General features: G+C 46.6%; 1 protein-coding gene across 3 annotated transcripts; it reads left to right on the top strand.

Annotated features, from left to right (window-relative positions):
- Positions 1-1376: 1376 nt before the first annotated feature.
- ANKRD46 (ankyrin repeat domain 46) lies at positions 1377-24320 on the top strand. Of its 3 annotated transcripts, none has more exons than XM_077270906.1 (4): positions 1377-1512; positions 4284-4611; positions 5462-5695; positions 22124-24320. In XM_077270906.1, exons 2-4 carry the CDS (start codon positions 4301-4303, stop codon positions 22338-22340), a joined length of 762 nt encoding a protein of 253 aa, XP_077127021.1. In that variant the 5' UTR covers positions 1377-1512; positions 4284-4300; the 3' UTR covers positions 22341-24320. The 3 variants fall into 3 exon arrangements, with proteins under 3 accessions (XP_077127021.1, XP_077127020.1, XP_077127019.1); XM_077270905.1 differs by having other exon boundaries at positions 1507-1696; XM_077270904.1 differs by having other exon boundaries at positions 1507-1729; positions 22124-23008.
- The last annotated feature ends 782 nt before the right edge of the window (positions 24321-25102 follow it).

Raw genomic sequence — 25102 nt, 5'->3', positions numbered from 1 at the left:
CCCCCGGGCCGGAGCACATCTCTGCACTGAGCCCCCCGGGCCGGAGCACATCTCTGCACTGAGCCCCCCGGAGCACATCTCTGCACTGAGCCCCCCCGGAGCACATCTCCGCACTGAGCCCCCCGGAGCACATCTCCGCACTGAGCCCCCCGGGCCGGAGCACATCTCTGCACTGAGCCCCCCGGGCCGGAGCACATCTCTGCACTGAGCCCCCCGGAGCACATCTCTGCACTGAGCCCCCCCGGAGCACATCTCCGCACTGAGCCCCCCGGAGCACATCTCTGCACTGAGCCCCCCGGAGCACATCTCCGCACTGAGCCCCCCGGCGCACATCTCCGCACTGAGCCCCCCGGCGCACATCTCCGCACTGAGCCCCCCGGCGCACATCTCCGCACTGAGCCCCCCGGCGCACATCTCCGCACTGAGCCCCCCGGAGCACATCTCCGCACTGAGCCCCCCGGCGCACATCTCCGCACTGAGCCCCCCGGAGCACATCTCCGCACTGAGCCCCCCGGAGCACATCTCCGCACTGAGCCCCCCGGAGCACATCTCCGCACTGAGCCCCCCGGAGCACATCTCCGCACTGAGCCCCCCGGAGCACATCTCCGCACTGAGCCCCCAGAGCACATCTCTGCACTGAGCCCCCCGGAGCACATCTCTGCACTGAGCCCCCCCGGAGCACATCTCTGCACTGAGCCCCCCCGGAGCACATCTCCGCACTGAGCCCCCCGGAGCACATCTCCGCACTGAGCCCCCCGGCGCACATCTCCGCACTGAGCCCCCCGGCGCACATCTCCGCACTGAGCCCCCCGGCGCACATCTCCGCACTGAGCCCCCCGGAGCACATCTCCGCACTGAGCCCCCCGGCGCACATCTCCGCACTGAGCCCCCCGGCGCACATCTCCGCACTGAGCCCCCCGGCGCACATCTCCGCACTGAGCCCCCCGGAGCACATCTCCGCACTGAGCCCCCCGGAGCACATCTCCGCACTGAGCCCCCCGGAGAACATCTCCGCACTGAGCCCCCCGGAGCACATCTCCGCACTGAGCCCCCCGGAGCACATCTCCGCACTGAGCCCCCCGGAGCACATCTCCGCACTGAGCCCCCCGGAGCACATCTCCGCACTGAGCCCCCCGGAGCACATCTCCGCACTGAGCCCCCCGGAGCACATCTCTGTACTGAGCCCCCCGGCGCACATCTCCGCACTGAGCCCCCCGGAGCACATCTCTGTACTGAGCCCCCGGAGCACATCTCTGTACACTGCTCCTCTATCTCCTGCTCTGGAGGACACTGCACTATATTAAAACAGAAAATAATAGAAGCCATCAGCCCGATCACGTGACATGTTCATGGTTACGCTCGATGTGATCCGGCATCTTCTATGTGCCCTATGCTGTTTGGGTGTAATGCTCTCTGGCGGCCGCTGGGTGTCGCCGCTCGTGCTCACAGTGTGGCCGCTCCTCCTTCCGGAGATCCAATAACATCGTATATCGGTGGTCGTGTATTGTGCAGGTAGGTGCCCGTCCTTTGTTCCCCGCCGCTGTGTACATACAGCAGGGGGGCGGCCGAGGCTTCTCCTGCTGCTGCTCTGGGTCCGGGTGAGATCGGTATTTCTGGAGAATGGCCGGTCTGGGCCTGCATGTCTGTCCAGAGGAAGGGCTGGAGCTCATCAATACAGGAGGAGCTGCAGATGCCAGTAATGTATCCTGTGCGCTCAGCCTGGCATCAGGTGTGCACTGACTGCTGGTGCCCAGTGATGCCAGTCATTATATGTAATGAGTGTGAGTGAGACAGCGACGACATGCGACGTTGTGCGTGAGGCGGCAGTGACATGCGACGTTGTGTGTGAGTGTGGCGGAGATATGTAGACTTTGTGAGTGTGGCGGCGGAGACATGCGACGCTGTGAGTGGTGGTGACGACATGCGACGTGAGGCGGTGACGACATGCGACGTGAGTGGTGGCGGAGACATGCGATGCTGTGAATGGTGGTGACGACATGCGACGTGAGGCGGTGACGACATGCGACGTGAGGCAGTGACGACATGCGACGCTGTGAGTGGTGGTGACGACATGCGACGTGAGGCAGTGACGACGTGAGGCAGTGACGACATGCGACGTGAGGCAGTGACGACATGCGACGCTGTGAGTGGTGGTGACGACATGCGACGTGAGGCAGTGACGACATGCGACGTGAGGCAGTGACGACATGCGACGTGAGGCAGTGACGACATGCGACGCTGTGAGTGGTGGTGACGACGTGAGGCGGTGACGACATGCGACGTGAGGCGGTGACGACATGCGACGTGAGTGGTGGCGGACACATGCGGTGCTGTGAGTGAGGTGGTTACATGCGACGTAAGTGTGGCGGTGTTGTGAGTGAGGTGGTTACATGCGACGTTGTGAATGTGGCGGCGACGTGAGTGAGATGAGGACATGTGACGACTCGGCGGGGACTGACTGGGATTTTAACTGCAAGTTGCTTTACTGCCGTAGACTTCAGTGTGAGACAAGGGACAAAAGGTAAGGGGAAAAAAAAGGAGTAGCCGGCTGCAGAGCCGTGGACTATGTGCAGATATGTCGGGACAATCCTGTGTCCTGTATACACCGGTGTATGTTGTGTTACTGCACATGTCGCCCGTCTGACAGGCACAGGACACTGCGGTTTAGGTGGGACGTGTATGCCCCTCTATAATCTATGGCATCCATGTTCATTACTGGCCTAAGTTCACACGAGCGTATAAAGAAATTGACAAATGATCCATTTTTCCTTGAAGAAAATTAGACTATCTGTACGACATCCGTTTTTATACATCAGCAGTAACTAATATTTCCAGACATTTCTTTCTTGTGGACTCTTGTGTGATCTCTGTTGACCGTCCGTGTGATGGCGGCGTATTCCCAAGTCCTCGCACCGGATGTGCGGTTGTGTGAATGTCGCCGTCCGAGCACAGGGAATTCGGCCTGTATGGGATCTGTGGTCATTGTGCTGTGCAGTGTAGCCTCCATGCTCATTACCTGTTTGGTAGGCTATCCCTGCATGTGTTGTGGCTGTCAGACAGACTGAGACATGGAGCCGCGGGAACTCAAACATATTATTTGAGCATGCTGAAGTCACTCAGTATCCGAGCATGATCTGATAACGCCTTATCCCAGCGCGCTCGCTCATCACTACTCCTATCCCTGTGTAGACCTAGTTGCACATAAACTAAGGCAACTGTCGGGTCCCTAAGTGACGCTTCTCGGCCATCGTGTCTGGTACACGAGCCCGCATACGTTGGAGCGCTGTACTCTGCTTTAATGAATGAAGCAGAGGTTGATCATGTGCACCTACGCTCCAAGCTCTCCAGGGCCCTGTTCTCAGGATTACTGGGGGCTTCAGCAAGGACCCCCAGAGATCAGTAAGGTATCCTCCATAATACACATATGGGATAGCCTACTATCTATGGACCAACACTTTAATCTGTAACCTGCATGTGACCTTTTTTCTAATATAAAAAGGTAGCTATTTCTTCTATTTTATAGGGTTTCCCCATCAGGACACCCTTATTTCTAAATCCGAGCCCTCTAGCAATAAGTTTAATCGATTTCTGATATATTGAACCCATTCAGATAGATTATCGAACTTGTAATAATTACACCCAGTCCTCGGGAGTCTGGGCTGCTCCTTACAGCACCATTTTGGCTAATGGAGGGGATCCCAGTGAGCGGGCTCTCCCATTAAAATGTACATTATTGTAAAGGGACCCTGTCAGCACATGACTATTCAAACCAAGTGCAGGAGCTCGGAGCACCCTTGGTGTGGCCAAACATTTAAGTGCACCTTCCCACTTACTTGTTTTCCATTGTTCTCCTCCCTTCTCTGGCTCTATAAAGTCAGAGCTGTCAATCGGGGATAGAGGGGAAAACAAGTAGGTGAGAAAGTGCATTTAAATGTTTGGCCACACCAAGGGTGCACCTAGCTCCTGCACTTGGTTTGAACAGTCGTCCTGTGCTGACAGTCCCTTTTTACGTGATTAAAACCCTTTTCTTAACACATTGGTGAATGTCTTTGCTCACATTTTTGAATAATGATGTTGACCCTTGTAAGTTATCCAGCCTTTTAAAACTGATGTCCAACAATCTCTTGTAGGAGCCGCAAACTTCTCATAGCTGCAAGATCCCTTTTATTGAGGATTTCATCATAACTTTTAGTTTCTCATTATCCACGTGAATCATATCGTCCCCTCCACTATTTGATTTCACCGATTCCCTGATTTTCTCTTTCTTTTTTTGTTTCTTCTAGTGCATCCAGATCCAATCATGTCCTACGTCTTTGTGAACGATTCATGCCAGACCAACGTTCCCCTGCTGCAGGCCTGCATCGATGGGGACTTCAACTACTCCAAGCGTCTTCTAGAAAGTGGCTTTGATCCCAACATCCGAGACAGCCGGGGCCGTACGGGGCTTCACCTGGCTGCAGCCAGAGGGAATGTAGACATCTGCCAGCTGCTGCACAAGTTTGGAGCCGATCTCCTCGCCACCGATTATCAGGGAAACACGGCCCTGCACCTCTGCGGTCACGTGGACACAATACAGTTCCTTGTCTCCAACGGCCTCAAAATTGATATTTGGTGAGTTGATAATATCGAATGAGTCGTGCTAAGGAAAATGAATACATCCTGTTCAGTTTAGAGCAGCGGCTCCTCGCGTAAACGGGTTTTAATTCTCCTTTTGCAATTTCGGGAGATCAGAGCATCAATCTGTTTGCCATTACCATTGCAAAAACGAATGCTTGCGAGGTCTCCCTGTTCTTGCATTTTGAGCCGATCACTTGACATGATCAATGATCACTTATCAAGTAACTGCATGTGACAAGTGCCATCCTCATTTATGTCATGGACTCTTATTAAGCATCATTTAGACTGGTGATAGAGATGATTTCATGGTTTAGATCTTCTCCATAGAGCAGGTGATGAAATAAAAAGCGATAACTTTTATGGTTGTCTGGATACAATTCTTACCATTTTTACAAAAAAAAAAAATTCTTCTGGAGTTGCATAAAAAAGTACAAAAAAAATATCACATAGTAACAAGCACTAGTGGGGAAAAAAAACGATAAAGAAAATTATTTTTAGAGTTGGATTGTGAAGGTGCAGGTTCCCTTTTCAACTATTATTCTTCCATAGACTGAGTTGCAAAAAAAAAAGTTTTTATAACTCTCTGGGGTCCAGTGCTGTGATGTAGAGGTCGCTGCAGCTGATCAACAAAGACCAAAGCAGGGGCAGCGCTGGACCCCGGGATGGTGCATAAAAGCTCAGTTTGTATTTTCCCGTCCCTGAACCTGTGGAAGAATAATCTTAGAAACTATTAAGAACATTACTGGAATTATGACTGTTCTCTTGAAAGCATTAAAGGGGTTGTTTCAATCGGTGATATCGGGGGTGATATTTTTACCGTTCTGTAATTCACATGTTTTCTTAGCAATCACCAAGGTGCTACCCCGCTCGTTCTGGCAAAGCGCAGAGGGGTGAATAAGGAGGTGATCCGCATGTTGGAGTCTTTGGAAGAACAAGAAGTGAAGGGTTTCAACAGGGGCACTCACTCGAAGATGGAAACCATGCAAACGGCTGAAAGCGAAAGATATGTCCAATGCTCCGAGCTGCTAATGGAGAAGGGACACAGCACTCTGTCTGAAGGATCCACCGAGGAAGATTGGTACGTTGGGAGACATTTATATTCCTTCATATTTCCTGTCTTTCTTCTAACACATTTACTCCTCACTGCCCACATATCGACAGAAGGGCCTGAGATGGTGTCACCAAATGGTAACGGAAAGCGAGCTTGGCAGCAACTTCAGAATTTACCATTTAATAATGGGGCAAGCTGCTGGCTATCACTCTTGTCACCGCTTCTTCCATACACATGCACGCTCAGCAAATTACACATCCTAGGAAGAGAGGAATAAGCCACTGCCAGTCTGATCCCATCTCCCTGAGAAGAATGGAATCAGGAAACTGTTTCTGGTATTGAGGGTGGTTTGAGAGACCCCCTTATACACATTAGATGCTTGGCCAGTTTGCCAAGTTCCACCAATGTACATTTAATGTGCTTGACCTGCTTAAACCACTTATGATGACTTCACGAAAAAGTGCAGAACAATGCTCCATGAGATGTTCAGAGCTTGGGCTATTTTTTTTTATAGCCTAACCCTGGTTTATTCTTCTCCACAACTTTATCCCTGACATGTCTGGTGGGTTCCTTGGTTTACATGATGCCGTTTGTGTTATAATGTTCTCAAAAAAACTTGATATGGCTGTTTAATAGGCCACAGGCTAATTGACTGGATTACATGCATAGTGTTATATACATGAAGCCTGCCCGTATAGCTGCCTATAGACTTACAGTGCCTTGAAAAAGTATTCATACTCTGTGAACTTTTTCCGCATTTTTTCACTTTACACCCAGAAACTTAAAAGTATTTTATTGGAATTTTATGTGATACGCCAACACAACACAAAGTAGCAAGTATTTGTGAAGTGTAATGGAAATGATACATGGTTCTCTAACTTTAAAAAAAAATATAAATCTGAAAATTGTGACATGCATTTGTATTCAACCCTGCGAGTCAGTACTTTGTAGGACCACCTTTTGCTGCAATTACTGAATTACTGCTGCCTTTGAAATTTTTGCACATCCTTTTTTTTTTTTGCAAACTCGCTCAGTGAGATTGGATGGAGGCATCTGTGAACAGCAATTTTCATGTCTTGCCACATATTCTCAATGGGATTTTGGTCGTGACTGTGACTGGGCCATTCACACACATGAATATGCTTTGATCTAAACCATCCATTGTAGCTCTGGCAGTATGTTTTGGGCCGTTGTGCTGCTGGAATCGGAACCTACTACCAGTCCCAAGTTTTTTACAGCCTCTAATAGGTTTTCCTTCAGGATTATGCATTTGGCTACATCCATTTTCTATTTACTTTGACCAGCTTCCCTGTCCCTGCTGAAGAAAAGCATCCCCACAACATGATGCCACCATGTTTAACTGTGGGTATGGTGTTTTCAGGGAGATAAGCAGTGTTACTTTTCTGCTACAGATAGCGTTTTGCATGCAGCCCAAAAAGTGCTACTTTGGTCTTATCTGACCAAACCACCTTTTCCCACATGCTAGATCTGTCCCCTACATGACTTCTTGCAAACTGCAAAAAACGTCTTATGGCTTGCTTTCAAAAATGGATTTCTTCTTGCTACTCTTTTCCATGAAGGCAAGATTTATGGTGTATACGACTAAGGTTATGTTCACGCGTTCATTATGTAGTGAGGTTTTTTTTTTTGCATCAGTATTTGTAAGCCAAAACCAGTATAGGGTGAAAAATGCAGAAGTGATGCACATATTTCTATTATATTTTTCCTTTTTAGATTTTTTTTTTTTTCCACTCCTGATTTTGGCTTACAAATACTGACCGTCTGAATGTGGCCTTACAGTTGCCTGTGGACAGATTCTCCCACCTGAGGTGTGGATCTCTACAGCTCCTCCATAGTGACCATGAGTCTCTTGCTTGCTTCTCTAATTAGTGTTTTCCTTGCTGAGGATGTCTAGGTAGACGGCCATGTCTTCATGGGTTTGCAGTTGTGCCATATTCCTTGCATTTTTGAATGGTTGATTGAACAGTGCTCTGTGAGATGCTCGGAGCTTGAACTATTTCTTTATAACTTAACCCTGCTTTACTTTTTCTCAACAACTTTATCCCTGACCTGTCTGGTGTGTTCCTTAGGTTTTTATTATGCTTTTTGATCCCTAATGTTCTCCAACAAACCTCTGAGGCTTTCGCAGACATCTGTAGTTATACTGAGAATAAATTACACACCGGTGGACTCAATTTACTAATTATGTGACTTTTGGAGGCAATTAGTCACTTTGGATTCTATTTAGGAGTACAGGGAAGAAAACTTTCAGACTCTAGGATGGAACGGAAAAGTACAGGAAATAAAACACCACATTAGAAGCTGAGTGGGCAGCACATAGGCACTTGCAAGCTAATGTGTAACTGCGGCTGTATGAGAAGCAAAGGTCGTTTTCACTGTGAATACCAAGTAAAGCTATCTGTCTTGTAATTTAAAGGTACCGTAAAAAAATTAGGGCCAACAGAGTGATGAAATTAGGACATTGTTATTTTGTCAGCTATTAACAAAGATTCAAATTACAAAACACAAAGTGCAGCGTTTAATCTGCAACGAAAATCACATGTCTCCCTGTTTGGATGAAGATGATTGAAAGTCCAGGCTGTGTGCTCCCTGCTGCCACGGAGGAGCGGCGGGACATTGACACTGTTGAGAACCAGCGATACCGCCAGATTCAGAGCAGCGCTTACAAGCTCTATAGGAAAGGAGAAAGGCCACCTCTGACAGACTGCAGCAGTCCCTGGGAATCTAAAAAAAATGGCAGTAAATTATAGAATTAAAAATTCCTCCGTTGTTGAGAACAGAGAGGATTTTTAATTAGAGGAAAATTCTTGTATTTTTAACCTCTTTCCAACCAGGTGGCACCTTTTTTTTTTTTTTTTTATTTGATCATGTGATGTAATTTGCACATTGAGTCCACCTGTGTTTTAATTTCTTCTCAGTATATCTGTAGCTGTTCTGTGAAGGCCTCAGATGGTTTTTTTGATCACATTAGAGATCACACGAAATCATGTAAACCAAGGAACACACCAGACAGGTCAGGGATAAAGTTATGGAGAAGAGTAAAGTAGGGTTAGGTTATTTAAAAAAAAAATAGCCCTAGCTCTGAACTTCTCATTGGGAACTGTTCAATCCATCATTCAAAAATGGAAGGAGTATAGTATGGCACAAATACAAACCTACCAAGATATGGCCGTCTTCCTAATCTCAGTTCTTTACATCAGTATTTGTAGCCAAAATGAGGAGTGGAACAATCAAAAACAAACATATAATAGAAACATGTCACCACTAATGCATTTTTCACCCACTCCTAGTTTTAGTTTACAAATAACTATGTAAAAAACTGAATGTGTGAACATGGCTTTAGTCGTTTGTTCCATAAATCTGGCTTTTATGGAAGAGTGGCAAGAAGAAAGCCATTTTTTGAAAACAAGTCATAAGAAGTCCTATTTGCAGTTTACAGAAAGCCATGTAGGGGACACAGCATGTGGAAGAAGGTGCTCTGGTCAGATGAGACCAAAGTAGCACTTTTTGTACTAAATGCAAAACGCTGTGTGGCAGAAAACTAGCACTGCACATCACTCATGTCCACCGCATGTCCAGCAAGGGGGCCCCTCAGCCACCGCATGTCCAGCAAGAGGGCCCCTCAGCCACCGCATGTCCAGCAAGGGGGCCCCTCAGCCACCGCATGTCCAGCAAGGGGGCCCCTCAGCCACCGCATGTCCAGCAAGGGGGCCCCTCAGCCACCGCATGTCCAGCAAGAGGGGCCCCTCAGCCACCGCATGTCCAGCAAGGGGGCCCCTCAGCCACCGCATGTCCAGCAAGGGGGCCCCTCAGCCACCGCATGTCCAGCAAGAGGGGCCCCTCAGCCACCGCATGTCCAGCAAGAGGGGCCCCTCAGCCACCGCATGTCCAGCAAGAGGGGCCCCTCAGCCACCGCATGTCCAGCAAGAGGGGCCCCTCAGCCACCGCATGTCCAGCAAGAGGGGCCCCTCAGCCACCGCATGTCCAGCAAGAGGGGCCCCTCAGCCACCGCATGTCCAGCAAGAGGGGCCCCTCAGCCACCGCATGTCCAGCCAAACATCCCATACACATGAAAAAAGAGCACCATATGCTCCCCTTAGTCCGTTCCTCGGTGCTCTACTTCTGCTCCTGTCTCGGTGTTTCTGGTGCGCTGATGCAATGAAATGACGTCATCCCGTCAGCTGTTTTCACACTCTGATTGGTGGAGGAAGTGTCCGGAGGCCCCTCCTCCACCAATGAAGTCAGCGCAGATGGAGACATTGAGCGGGCGGGCGTGGGAGGGCACGGTCCAGCAGGGACGGCCAGATGACCGAATGTGGCCCTCGGGCCGTACTTTGTCCAGGTCTGGTTTAGATCAAAGCATATTCGTGTGTGAATGACCCAGTAACAGCCCAGACCGAAATCCCATTGAGAATCTGTGGCAAGAAAGGAATATTGTTGTTCACATGCGCCTTACTGCAATCTCACTGAGCTAGAGCGGGTGGGCAAAAATGTCCGCCTCTAGATTTGGAAAACTGGTAGAGACATACCCCAAAAGACTTGCAGCAGTAATACTGTGATTTTTTTTTTTTATTATTACTGTACACGGCAGATGAAATGTTGGGTTTTCATTTTTCGAGGACATGGGTGTGTAAAAATCGCACGTTGACTTGCATTGCTGCAATTTTTTTTTTCTTAATCCAATTTCAGCAGAGAAAATCACCAAACAAGCAAGGAATCATAGATTAACATTGGTCAGAGTGCAATACGATCTTTTTTTTTATTTTTTTTATTGGATTGCACTCATCCATTTTCCTCGCCGATAAGTATGAGCCCTTAAAGGGAGTCTGTCGGCACCAGATGACTGTTCAAACCAAGCACATGCACTCATTGCAACCTTGGTTTGGCCACATAGTTCAGTAAACCTAATTTTTTTTTTTTCTATCTCCACCCTCCTCTTCCTTGACTGACGGCTATGAGTTTTACAGGAGCCAGTGGAGGGCGCAGATGGATGTTAACCCCTTCATGACCTTGCCGTTTTTTGCAATTCTGACCAGTGTCCCTTTATGAGGTAATAACTCAGGAACGCTTCAACGGATCCTAGCGATTCTGAGATTGTTTTTTCGTGACATATTGGGCTTCATGTTAGTGGTAAATTTAGGTCGATAATTTCTGAGTTTATTTGTGAAAAAAACGGAAATTTGGCAAAAATTTTGAAAATTTCGCAATTTTCACATTTTGAATTTTTATTCTGTTAAACCAGAGAGTTATGTGACACAAAATAGTTAATAAATAACATTTCCCACATGTCTACTTTACATCAGCACAATTTTGGAAACAAATTTTTTTTTTGCTAGGAAGTTATAAGGGTTAAAATTTGACCAGTGATTTCCCATTTTTACAACAAAATTTACAAAACCATTTTTTTTTAGGGACCACCTCACATTTGAAGTCAGTTTGAGGGTTCTATATGGCTGAAAATACCCAAAAGTGACACCATTCTAAAAACTGCACCCCTCAAGGTGCTCAAAACCACATTCAATAAGTTTATTAACCCTTCAGGTGTTTCACAGCAGCAGAAGCAACATGGAAGTAAAAAATGAACATTTAACTTTTTAGTCACAAAAATGATATTTTAGCGAAAAAATTTTTATTTTCCCAAGGGTAAAAGGAGAAACTGGACCACGGACGTTGTTGTCCAATTTGTCCTGAGTACGCTGATACCTCATATGTGGGGGTAAACCACTGTTTGGGCGCACGGCAGGGCTCGGAAGGGAAGGAGCGCCATTTGACTTTTTCAATGAAAAATTGGCTCCAATCTTTAGCGGACACCATGTCGCGTTTGGAGAGCCCCCGTGTGCCTAAACATTGGAGCGCCCCCACAAGTGACCCCATTTTGGAAACTAGACCCCCCAAGGAACTTATCTAGAAGCATAGTGAGCACTTTAAACCCCCAGGTGCTTCACAAATTGATCCGTAAAAATGAAAAAGTACTTTTTTTTCACAAAAAAATTATTTTAGCCTCAATTTTTTCATTTTCACATGGGCAACAGGATAAAATGGATCCTAAATTTTGGTTGGGCAATTTCTCCTGAGTACACCAATACCTCACATGTGGGGGTAAACCACTGTTTGGGCACATGGTAAGGCTCGGAAGGGAAGGAGCGCCATTTGACTTTTTGAATGAAAAATTATCTCCATCGTTAGCGGACACCATGTCGCGTTTGGAAAGCCCCTGTGTGCCTAAACATTGGAGCTCCTCCACAAGTAACCCCATTTTGGAAACTAGACCCCCCAAGGAACTCATCTAGAGGCATAGTGAGCACTTTAAACCCCCAGGTGCTTCACAAATTGATCCGCAAAAATGAAAAAGTACTTTTTTTTCACACAAAATTTCTTTTAGCCTCAATTCTTTCATTTTCACATGGGCAACAGGATAAAATGGATCCTAAAATTTGTTGGGCAATTTCTCCTGAGTATGCCGATACCTCATATGTGGGGGTAAACCACTGTTTGGGTGCACGGCAAGGCTCGGAAGGGGAGGCGTGCCATTTGACTTTTTGAATGGAAAATTAGCTCCAATCGTTAGCGGACACCATGTCGCGTTTGGAGAGCCCCTGTGTGCCTAAACATTGGAGCTCCCCTACAAGTGACCCCATTTTGGAAACTAGACCCCCCAAGGAACTTATCTAGATGCATAGTGAGCACTTATAACCCCCAGGTGCTTCACAGAAGTTTATAACGCAGAGCCGTGAAAATAAAAAATGTGTTTCCTTTCCTCAAAAATATTTTTTTTAGCCCAGAATTTTTTATTTTTGCAAGAGTAACAGGAGAAATTGGACCCCAAAAGTTGTTGTCCAGTTTCTCCTGAGTACGCTGATACCCCATATGTGGGGGTAAACCACTGTTTGGGTACATGCCGGGGCTCGGAAGGGAAGTAGTGACGTTTTGGAATGCAGACTTTGATGGAATGGTCTGCGGGCATCATGTTACGTTTGCAGAGCCCCTGATATGCCTAAACAGTAGAAACCCCCCACAAGTGACCCCATTTTGGAAACTAGACCCCCGAAGGAACTTATCTAGATGTGTGGTGAGCACTTTCAACCCCCAAGTGCTTCACAGAAGTTTATAACGCAGAGCCGTGAAAATAAAAAATAATTGTTCTTTCCTCAAAAATTATTTTTTAGCAAGTAATTTTTTATTTTTGCAAGGGTAACAGGAGAAATTGGACCCCAACAGTTGTTGCCCAGTTTGTCCTGAGTACGCTGGTACCCCAAATGTGGGGGTAAACCACTGTTTGGGCGCACGTCGGGGCTTGGAAGGGCGGGAGCACCATTTGACTTTTTGAACGCAAGATTGGCTGGAATCAATGGTGGCGCCATGTTGCGTTTGGAGACCCCTGATGTGCCTAAACAGTGGAAACCCCTCAATTCTAACTTCAACACTAACCCCAACACACCCCTAATCCTAATCCCAACTGTAGCCATAACCCTAATCACAACCCTAACCCCAACACACCCCTAACCACAACCCTAACCGCAACACAACCGTAACCCTAATTCCAACCCTAATCCTAACCCTAATCCCAACCGTAACCCTAATCCCAACCCTAACCACAACTGTAACCCCAACACACCCCTAACCCTATCCGTAACCCTAACCACAAGCCTATTCTTAACCCTATTTCCAACCCTAGCCCTAATTCCAACCCTAACCCTAAGGGTATGTGCCCACGTTGCGGATTCGTGTGAGATTTTTCCGCACGATTTTTGAAAAATCTGCAGGTAAAAGGCACTGCGTTTTGCCTGCGGATTTACAGCAGATTTCCAGTGTTTTTTTGTGCGGATTTCACCTGCGGATTCCTATTGAGGAACAGGTGCAAAACGTTGCGGAATCCGCACAAAGAATTGACATGCTGCGGAAAATACAATGCAGCGTTTCTGCACGGAATTTTCCGCACCATGGGCACAGCAGATTTGGTTTTCCTTAGGTGTACATGGTACTGTAAACCTGATGGAAAACTGCTTCGAATTCGCAGCGGCCAATCCGCTGCGGATCCGCGGCCAATCCGCTGCCAATCCGCTGTGGATCCGCGGCCAATCCGCTGTGGATCCGCGGCCAATCCGCTGCAGATCCGCTGCGGATCCGCGGCCAATCCGCTGCCAATCCGCTGCAGATCCGCGGCCAATCCGCTGCGGATCCGCGGCCGATCCGCTGCCAATCCGCTGCAGATCCGCGGCCGATCCGCTGCGGATCCGCGGCCGATCCGCTGCGGATCCGCGGCCAATCCGCTGCAGATCCGCGGCCAATCCGCTGCGGATCCGCGGCCGATTCGCTGCGGATCCGTGGCCGATCCGCTGCGGATCCGCGGCTGATCCGCTCTGTGTGCACATGCCATAACCCTACCCCTAACCCTAACCCTACCTGTAACCCTAACCCTACCCCTAACCCTACTCCTAGTTCTAACCCTAACCCTAGTGGAAAAAGAAAAAAAAATATTTTTTTTATTTTATTATTGTCCCTACCTATGGGGGTGATAAAGGGGGGGTTTATTTATTATTTTTTTATTTTGATCGCTGTGGTAGAACCTACCACAGCGATCAAAATGTACCTGTAACGAATCTGCCAGCCTGCAGATTCGGCGGGCGTACTGAGCATGCGCCCGCCATCTTGGAAGATGGCGGCGCCCAGGGAGAAGACGGACCGACTTCGGGAGGATCGGTAAGTATGAGGGGGGGGTGGATCGGAGCACAGGGGGGGGGATCGGAGGACGGGGGGAGCGGACAGGAGCACGGGGGAGCGGGCAGGAGGACGGGGGAGCGAACAGGAGGACGGAGAGGACCGGGCCACATAACGGACGACTGGGGAGGAGATCGGGGGTGGTGGGGGGGGCCAGTACATGATTTCCAGCCATGGCAGATGCTATTGCAGCATCGGCCATGGCTGGATTGCAATATTTCACCATTTTCATAGGTGAAATATTGCAAATTGCTCTGATTGGCTGTTGCACTTTCAACAGCCAATCAGAGCGATCGTAGCCACGTGGGGGCAAAGCCACCCCCCCTAGGCTGAAGTACAACTCCCCCTCTCCCTGCAGATCGGGTAAAATAGGAATTAACCCTTTCACCCGATCTGCAGGGATGCGATCATTCCATGACGCCGCATAGGCGTCATGGGTCGGGAAGGGGTTAAACAAGTAGGTAGGGAGGTAGATGCCCCGTGCCAATGAGAACACTACTATTTAACCATTTTTAAGAATCCGAATACATGAACAGACGTGCACCCGTTTTTATGCATTTTCCCTACATCTAGCAAGTAGGGTGTAACCCACTCACTTTTCTTATTTTACACTTCCACACCAGGTCACACCTACTTGGTCGTTGCTCTACAACTCATATATGTTGTATTCACTTTCTTTTTTTAAACTGGCATAAACTTATACACTTCTCTATACAGAGGCATCCTTCCAACAATATACTGCACTGAATCTATTTATTTTTAACATAGGAGCCCATTCCTGATGAATGCCTATGCAGGGGCATACATCAGAAGCGCATGCTTCTAACTTAGTTTTAGTTTTTTCTTTAAATTTAAATTAAAGTGAACTTCTATTTTTGTCTAGATTAGTATTTGCAATGTGATTTAGTTACAAATGTTGGACTACCACCTACTCTCTGTATCACAGTATATAACTGGCTGCAGAGTGAGCTAGCAGGGAATCTGTCAGTGAGCTCATTCTGACAATAGAATCTATAACTCTTATCTCTCTTCTCCGGGCCCGTCATCCAAGTTGATTTATGACCATGTAAAAGCTGGATTTGGATGTGATCATAAATTGGCTTGGAAGGTCAAATATAAGTGTTAGTGACTCTATCTCTGTTGTTATGAATGGTCTTCTAGGGTGATTTATGACCACAACTAACTTTAATGTTCTAATAAATCAGGTGGGATGATGGGACAGGAGAAGAGAGATAAAGGTTACAGGTTAATTCATTCTGCAGCCAGCTATGTACCCAGATACACAGAGGCTGTAAAAGCCAAAAGGTTCACTATTTTTTTTTAAATAAAATAGTTTTGCAAGATTAACCCAATAATACCTGTATTTCAGAACAAAATTGCCCCCAATAGTCGCAATAGTGAACCCGTTCTGACTGCTGCATTGACAGTAGAAGAGCCCAGTATGTTTTATGCCATGCCTGTTGTGGCCACCAGGTGGCTCTGGTGCTCACACTTTCCAGCTGGGGTTTCCTACTCTCTCTGGCGTCTGCTCATTAACGTGCACTGATGTCACTGGAGAGTCGCTCTCTAATTATCAGTTTTCAAGGAAAAACTGTATGAGCTCAAATATACTGCACATATATGTATCCGCTATCACTTCAGTAAAAAAAAGTTTCTATTTCCATTCTATCGTTTTTGGCAAACTAAGATCTGTCATTTTGGGCTTTTTGAAGGAGAAGTTAGACTGCTCTACTAACCCCTAAAGCCAGCCTGATTCAGATAACCCCCAAAACCAGCCCCGTACCTTTTAACAATCTATTAGAATTTTTAAAAATTTGGTTCCAATTACCGTATATACTCGAGTATAAGCCGACCCGAGTATAAGCCGACCCCCCTAATTTTGCCACAAAAAAATGGGAAAACTTATTGACTCGAGTATAAGCCTAGGGTGGAAAATACAGCAGCTACTGGTGAATTTCAAAAATAAAAATAGATGCTCCATACCGTTCATTATTGCCCCAAAGGAGGTTACATATAAATCTGTGCCTTATATATAGTGCTCTGCACCGTTGCCCCATAGATGTGCCATATATAATGCTCTGCACCGTTGCCCCATAGATGTGCCATATAAATCTGTGCCATATATAGTGCTCTGCACCGTTGCCCCATAGATGTGCCATATAAATCTGTGCCATATATAGTGCTCTGCACCGTTGCCCCATAGATGTGCCATATATAATGCTCTGCACCGTTGCCCCATAGATGTGCCATATAAATCTGTGCCATATATAGTGCTCTGCACCGTTGCCCCATAGATACTCCACATAAATCTGTGCCATATATAACGCTGCTGCTGCAATAAAAAAAAAAAAACAAAACACATACTCACCTTTCTTGCTTGCAGCTCCTCAGCGTCCCGTCCCGGCGTCTCTCTGCACTGACTGATCAGGCAGAGGGCGGCGCGCACACTATATGCGTCATCGCGCCCTCTGACCTGAACAGTCAGAACAAGAGGACGGGAAGATGGAGCGGCGCCCGGCGTGTGGAACGTGGACAGGTGAATATAAAATACTCACCTAGTCCCGGCGCTCCTGGCGCTCCCCCTGCCTGTCACACTGTCTTCGGGTGCCGCAGCTCTTCCTCTGTCAGCGGTCACCGGCACCACTGATTAGAGAAATGAATAGGCGTCTCCACCCCTATGGGAGTGGAGTCCATAATCATTTCTCTAATGAGCGGTCCCACGTGACCGCTGTACAGGGGAAGAGCTGCGGCACCCGAAGACAGTGTGACAGGCAGGGGGAGCGCCAGGAGCGCCGGGACTAGGTGAGTATGCCTCAGCGCCCTCACCCGCCGACCCCACCGCCGACCGTGACTCGAGTATAAGCCGAGAGTGGCACTTTCAGCCCAAAAATTTGGGCTGAAAATCTCGGCTTATACTCGAGTATATACGGTACGATCGGAGGCAAATATTGTTTTTTGCAATATTCGCCGAACGTCATTGGGGTCAGTGGGAGTAGAAATGACCGAATATGTTCAGAGTCAATAATCAAACATAAATTCGGCATAAATAGGGTAACAATACGGCAAATTCAGATTCGATGACCTATTCTGAACATATTCGCCAAACTCTACTAGTTATCTCTTTTCCTACAAATGGTATTCATGTCATACTGGCCAAGACCAGTTGTAAGGCCGGGGTCACACTTGTGTGTGCAATGCGAGAAACTCACGCATCAATACCCGGCATTGCCACCAGCGGTACGGACCGGAGCGTTCAGCTGCATAGAAATACATGCGGCCGCACACTCCGGTCCCGGAGTGACTCTGGAGACTCGCACATTGCACACACAAGTGTGACCCCGCCTAAAAGTGGTTCTCTCAACTTTTTTTTTTTCTTTTTACTTCAGGAGCACCCCGTCTCTGGCAAAGCAGAGCACTGGGAGCGGTGTGCTCCTGACGTAGCATGCTTAGCTAGGCAATCGGCCATTCTGAGACTGCAGCGGTGACCGGTCACATTTGCAACAAGTTGTACACTGTAAAGTTCAAAAATAAATCCCACATTCTTGAGAAAGGAGAGAGTTTATAATAGGAGGGAAATTGCAAAGTTGCTTGTTTTTATAGCATTATGCAATTTTAACCACATAAGAACTTGAGAGCCCCAATAAAATGAAACGCTTTTGGTGGAATCTTAAAACGTGTTTATAAAAGGCAGTAAAAAATTTCATGGACAGAAGGGGTATTCACTTTTCTTTCTTATCTTCTGGTTATCCGTACACGGTTCATTAATTTTTCGCAAACTCAAAAAATGCTCTTTTTTTTTTTTTTTTTCTCTTTTAACTTTTTTTATTGCAACTGTTTTAAAGCAGAGTTTGTTTCAAAAATTGCAACCAATTAGCAACGTTAGCTGGCATACATAAAATCGCTGCCGAGGGGACTAGAGCACTTTAGCAATATATTTAGGGGACTTTTCAAAAAGCCGCTACTGATGAATTGGCGAAAACATCTGGAAACTATTACGTCTGTCCACAATGGCAACCATTACAAGAAACGCGAACGTAAATAAAGTAGACAAAACAAAGGTGAAAATAAAAAAGCTGCAAAACACTAAAGACTCAAGAAAAAACAAGCGCAAATGCTGTAATGAATAGGGCACCATATGTACTTGAATTTATCTGAAAAAGGTTGAAACCACTTCAAGACCTGTTTTATACTGGCTCTACAGTCCAGCATTAAACTGCATGTTGGTAGCGCCATTGGATTTTACTTTTTTTTTTGCACTGCTGGACAGTTCGACTGGTCTCTTGGTTGTCTGAGCCAATCGGCCTCCACTATAGCTCGAGATGATCTCCTTTACCCCATTGTTGATATACTTAAGGTTAAATTCACATTTAATAAATGGCTATGCGTGTCCGGGAGGGAAGGGGCTGTGTTTACACAGTGGGGAAGGGGCTGCGCGCGTGCCCGGGAGGGAAGGGGCTGCGCGCGTGCCCGGGAGGGAAGGGGCTGCGCGCGTGCCCGGGAGGGAAGGGGCTGCGCGCGTGCCCGGGAGGGAAGGGGCTGCGCGCGTGCCCGGGAGGGAAGGGGCTGCGCGCGTGCCCGGGAGGGAAGGGGCTGCGCGCGTGCCCGGGAGGGAAGGGGCTGCGCGCGTGCCCGGGAGGGAAGGGGCTGCGCGCGTGCCCTGGTAGCGGCTTTCCTAGAGAACCCAGTAGCACTCGGCTGAGCATTCCTATGTCATGGTAGCAGACCATCTTCGTGGTGGGAACATTGCTTTCTACTTTCAAATTTAGCATCTGTTGCCATCTTGCTTTGAGCTTTCTGATGACGGACTGCATAGCGGCACATTACTGAAACAATTCTTGGCAAGAAGTGTCGGGGCATAATTTACAGGAATACTTTGCTGGAACGAAAAAATAACAATGCACATTGACTCTCCTCTCTGAGACTTGCAGTGTCCATTTATTACTGCACTAAATAAATGACAGCATTGGCTAAATCGTAAGTTATCAACCGATCCACCAATGTTGTGCAGTACGGCGGCTGTCACGGGAGTACCGCGGCAGAGAGTGGTTTCCTCTATTTCAGGGGTCAGAAGATCAGTGCAGGCATGCATGTACACAAACGCTGTGGTTAGATGTGCTTTGCTTTCCAGTTAGCTATGCAGATTGCCTATGTTCTTTGGTTTCATGGATTAAACTCGTCTCCTAAAGCCTTTCATCCTGAGATATCTCAGCTGTTCTTAGGGAACTGTCACACAGTGCAACTTAACAACGATCACGACCAGCGATATGACCTGGCCGTGATCGTTGGAAAGTAGTTGTGTGGTCGCTGGAGAGCTGTCACACAGACCGCTCTCCAGCGACCAACGATGCCGAGGTCCCGGGTAACCAGGGTAAACATCGGGTTACTAAGCGCAGGGCCGCGCTTAGTAACCCGATGTTTACCGTGGGTACCAGCGTAAAAGTAAAAAAAAAAAAAAACGTACATACTCACATTCCGGTGTCCTTCAGGTCCCTTGCCGTCTGCTTCCCGCTCTGACTGAGTGCTGCCGTAAAGTGAAAGCAGATCACAGCGGTGACGTCACCGCTGTGCTCTGCTCCGGCAGTCAGTCACAGCGGGAAGCAGACGCGGCCCTGCGCTTAGTAACCCGATGTTTACCCTGGTTACAAGCGAACGCTTCGCTGGATCGCTGTCACACACAACGATCCAGCGATGACAGCAGGAGATCCAGCGACGAAAGAAAGTTCCAAACGATCTGCTACAACGTACGATTCTCAGCAGGGTCCCTGATCGCTGCTGCGTGTCAGACACAGCGATATCGTATGGATATCGCTGGAACGTCACGGATCGTACCGTCGTAGCGACAAAAGTGCCACTGTGTGACAGTACCCTTACTCTCTCCACTCCCCTCTGATAAGTACTCACCTCTTAGCTGGGGTAGTTGCCAGTGATAGCTTGCTATACCTAGGAATTGGTTTGGAGGTGTGAGCCGCGGAAAGAGAAGTCGTCTAGAAATCATCTCCGGAGTTTGCTGTTCGGAGTTTTGTCTTTTGTTATCGTTCTCCTTATCTTCCTTTTGGTTTTCTTTTCTTTTCTCTCTCTCTTCTGTACCATTCCTTTAGTCTGTGTGTGCGGATAGTGGTTGCTGTTTCTTTACCCTTGTCAGTTTTCTCCTTGTCTGTACAAACATGTACAAAGCACACCCAGAGAGGAGAATGTGTCCTGTTTAGGCCAGTCATTCAGACATCTGTTTTTTTGGTGTGTTTTTTTTATCTTTCATGGGGGTTGGGGAAGAGGTCTTAAACTGAGGTTGAGGTTTCAGCAAAAAGTTGGATTTCATTTTCATTCATTTTTTGGTCCATGTGCCCACTTTTACCATCACTGTGTCATTCTTTATGCAAAAAAAAAATAATTTCCAGACTTCTTTCCATTAAACAGTAAAATCTGGACCCATTGATTTTGAATGGACGCGTTTGACCCCTGACTGATGAAAACAGACATGTCTCAGATCTCTTGTTTATTGCAGACATTTGCCCCCCCCCAACAAAAAAAACCCCAATCACTTGTGTACTGTGCCATAGACTAAATACGTTTCTTTTTATGAAATGGGTCATTGGATGATGAGCTGAATATGAGGGGTCCTGCTGCTGGGATCGGATACCAATGATCAATTGTAATCTGTGGGAGGATCCAGCAGAAAATGTTACATTCCACCAACAAAGCATTACAATATGCACATGTTATGACTTGTATGTGGATATATTTTTTACCTCTTTGTCTCCAGCAGGAGTACACCGCTTCACTGTCTCCTTACTTCCTGCTTGCTTGAATAACAGTGCGCTCCTGCTTGAATAACAGTGCGCTCCTGCTTGAATGACAGCTCAGACCAGCAGCATAGTCTTGCCGCTGAACAGAACTGTGCGCTCGGGATGCTGCTGTAAGAGGCAGCTTTAATTTTGCAGCATCACAGGAGTTGAGTTTCAACCGGGTTTTATTAGCTAACAGTGCAATCAAGCCATCTGGCTATCTTCAGAGCAGCACTTACAAGCCCTATTGCAAAGCGCTTATAAGCACTGCATATGTTCACCACTGTTGCTAAACTGCAGAGGTGGCCGACAACCTAGGCAACAAGCTATAAAAATCACTTGGCGGTTGAAAACCGAGAGTATTTTTAATAGCAAATAAATTGCAAAGTTGCTTGATATAATGTGCACAACAAATGACAAATCCAAGGCAGGATCCCAGCGACTTAGCTCTGCGCTCCAAGACTGATCGATCTCTGTGTGTATAGGGGGGACCTGTCAGTCTAGGAGAGATCGCCGGGCTCCTGCCTTACACCAGGATTAGTCATCCGACACATAGTACCCGACCGGCTTTTCAAACTGTGTAAGTTAAACATTCACTGTTGCAATTGTACTGTGGTTTGGGCAGCATTAAAGGGCTTTTCCCACGAACAAAGTACATTTTGATTAATAAAGCTTGGAATAATAATAATTTCCACAATTGGATGTGTTTTAAAAAGAATGTTCTTACCTCTTGGATAAACCTCTTGCATTCCTCACCATAGCTGCAGGATATGAAATGGTGTTTAGGTTCAGTATCTTTCCCTTTAGCTTGTTCATATCTGTCACAATTGGCATGCCGAGTGACGTTATAATCCAATATCCAGTTCTAGTCTTTCTAATGGGTTGCAGATGTACGAATGGCCGTGTGCTGACGTGTCTTTTTTGTTTCTTGCAGCGCTATGGAAAGTCATTCCCTTTTGAATCCAAACCTTCAACAGGGAGAAGGCGTCCTGTCCAGTTTCCGCACCACCTGGCAGGAATTTGTGGAGGATCTTGGATTTTGGAGAGTCCTCCTCCTTCTCATTGTCATCGCCCTACTTTCCCTGGGTATTGCGTATTATGTCAGCGGGGTGCTGCCATTTGTGGAGAATCAGCCCGAACTAGTTCACTAGACGAGGAGCCGAGGTTGCTCGCGAGTCCAGCTTCTCGCTCCGTTCCGGTGCAGCGCTGACTGTGGGTGCTGTGCTTGTGGACTGAACCACTTTACGTCACCCCACTTCTCATTACATGATGGGACATTATCCGAAGGTCTATGGAAAGGTGTCTCCATATCGAAGGACATAGGACATGCTCTATTATACCATGAATTAGATGGAACAAGACTCGGGTTCAGTCTCACAACCGTTTCCTATTCATATGGAGGATTTCTTATTCCTTTGGCTTCGGACGGACGGCCTTGTAGAAGATGATCACGGTTCTCTTTGGATTTCATTAACATTTCGTTCCCTCTTACCGTGTTTGGTCTAATAACCTGAAGTGTTACTTTATTCGTTTTCATGTATTAATTTCCTATTAAATGTTGGTTTTGTCACACAATATTACATGATCGCCACTTATTGGAATATTTACCAATTGTATCCATACAGGCTTACCGCCATGGCTGTTGAGTTGGTAACGAAACTTCCATTCCCGACTACTTTATTTTCCAACACTTTGACCTGAGGCTTAACAGGGTTGTCTCCAAACAGCATATCCTCTATCCACAGGCTAGGTGATAAATGTATGATTGTAGGGGTCCAGCTGCTGAGACCCCCATAAATCTCGAGAATGTGAGGCCCATATTCCTCAATTTGAATTAAACAGTAGTGAGCATGTGCGACCACCACAACTACAGACGTAATTGGTGCAGTGGTCGGACATGCTCACTACTGCTCCATTCACACAGAAGATTTGGGGGAATTATTTAGTAGATTTTGATCACCCATTATCATTTATCCTGTTGATAACTTACATTACTTATGAGCCAATTTTAAATAGACTTTATACTTCCCACTCCAAGTTCCTTCTACTCTGTTTCTAAATCAGAGCCCATAGAGAATTCCCACTAAGGGGCCAATTCAACAAGGTTTTTGGTGTAAAATAACTTAGTCACAAACTTTTTGCTCAAAAATGTTTTGACTTTTGGGATTTTCACGCTAGACCCAGGCAGCTCCTCCAAAGTGGTCGTGACATAGCAGCACCTGCTCTCTGAACTCGTCTAAAGTTACGTCATTTTAGTGGCTTGACTTACACCAGAAACATTACTCCAGTCCCTGACTAGAGTAGCATCTCTGGAGGTGCACGCCAGTGAGAAGATGCTCTGAATTCATTAGGCGGCGTGCGCCTCTTAAAGAATTAGGCACATCTTACCCCACCACGCCTCTTTATTAATACTGGCACATGCAAAGTCCTTCTTAATGTATCAGCTCCGATTGAGGTGGATCCATGCAGTCAGACCCTCAAAAAAGTGATCATCTGACCTGTGCATAGGTGATAAGTAGTATCATGATAATTTAGGCATAGATGTGTCAAATGTAACAGTGGCTCAAGGTGTATGGTAGATTCCACTTTATGCCACCTTTTGGTTAACTTAATTTATACCAATGTTTTTGCAGCAAAATTTTGCTTTCCATTAGTGATGAGCGCACGTGATTGGATAAGGTGTTATCCGAACATGCTCGGGTACTAATCGAGTGCCTTCAGCGTGCTCGAATAATATGTTTGAGTCCCCGCAGCTGCATGTCTCTCCTCTGTTCGACAGCCGCAACACATGCAGGGATTGTCTAACAGCTGTGAGACATGTAACTGCGGGGACTCGTACGTGTTTTTCGAGTGCATGAAAGACACTCTGTTAGCACCCGAGCATGCTCGGATAACATCATATATGAGCACGTACGCTCATCACTAATCTCAATTTACCCCAAAAAAAATGTGGCGGATTTTGATCAGTTAATCTGCCCCATTATGTAAAGTTGGAGCAGCTGGTAATTCCTAATATTTCCGCTGACTATACTAAACTATTTCTGAAACTTTATTTTTTTACTTACTGGTAACAGGTCTTGTTTTTTTGTACATACATAATATATACTGCAGTGTTTATTGTAATGTATATACACATTGTCACTTTCTGCATTTCTTCCATTGTGTGTTTCTTTTTGCTTTTTAAATGTGTAATTTTTCTTTATTTAGAAAAAAAAAAAAACTTTTTTTTTTTTACCATTAACTTCAAGGACAAATTTACTGTCAATAATGTATTATTGTAAGGCTGCCTATTGACGTAATTCATAAAAAAAATTGATTTCTTTAGCTAATCGATCAGATCACGTTTAGAGGGAAAGTGGTCTGATTGGTTCCTGGGAGCTTCAATGACCCCTTTTTATCTTTTTTTTATTTTTTTAAATATATATAGATATATAACAGTTTTTATGCATTAAGTCCAGTAATAGTTTTGTGAAAGGCTTAGAGTGTGGTGCGAGCCTTACTACTTAATCATATGTAATGGTGCCTAATTCACAGAAGGTAAAATACATCAGTATAATAATGATTTGATATACGGTAACTTGGTAGATAACAGTTGGCTTGTCTGAGCTGAAATAAATAACTGATTCAAATTTGTGGGTGGTTTGTGGTGGTGATGATGTTTTCTTCCTCTTCCCGGTGTGTTGGTGACTTGATGGAGTGGCTGGCTGCTATGTTCAATTCATTAGAGAAGCTGCCCCTTCCCTGACACTGCAGATGCAAAGATGTGGCCGACTAATGACAGTGACCTCATTCAGCGGGATAACGTTCCGAATCACAAATACTCTTCATATATAGTTGGAGGAACAAGATGATGAGTTCACAGTGATGGACTGGCCTCCAATTTCCCCAGGCCTGAATGTACTCAAGTAATTCA

This window comes from Ranitomeya variabilis, chromosome 6 (genome assembly GCF_051348905.1).
Source record: "Ranitomeya variabilis isolate aRanVar5 chromosome 6, aRanVar5.hap1, whole genome shotgun sequence".
Taxonomy (NCBI): domain Eukaryota; kingdom Metazoa; phylum Chordata; class Amphibia; order Anura; family Dendrobatidae; genus Ranitomeya; species Ranitomeya variabilis.
This window is presented reverse-complemented; position numbering and strand designations above follow the sequence as displayed.

Coding starts and splice junctions, on each gene's coding strand:
- ANKRD46 (XM_077270904.1), top strand. CDS start 1,621: ATGGCCGGTCTGGGCCTGCATGTCTGTCCAGAGGAAGGGCTGGAGCTC. Junction 1,730..4,283: donor TGCGCTCAGCCTGGCATCAG/GTGTGCACTGAC, acceptor TGTTTCTTCTAG/TGCATCCAGATCCAATCATG. Junction 5,696..22,123: donor GGATCCACCGAGGAAGATTG/GTACGTTGGGAG, acceptor TGTTTCTTGCAG/CGCTATGGAAAGTCATTCCC.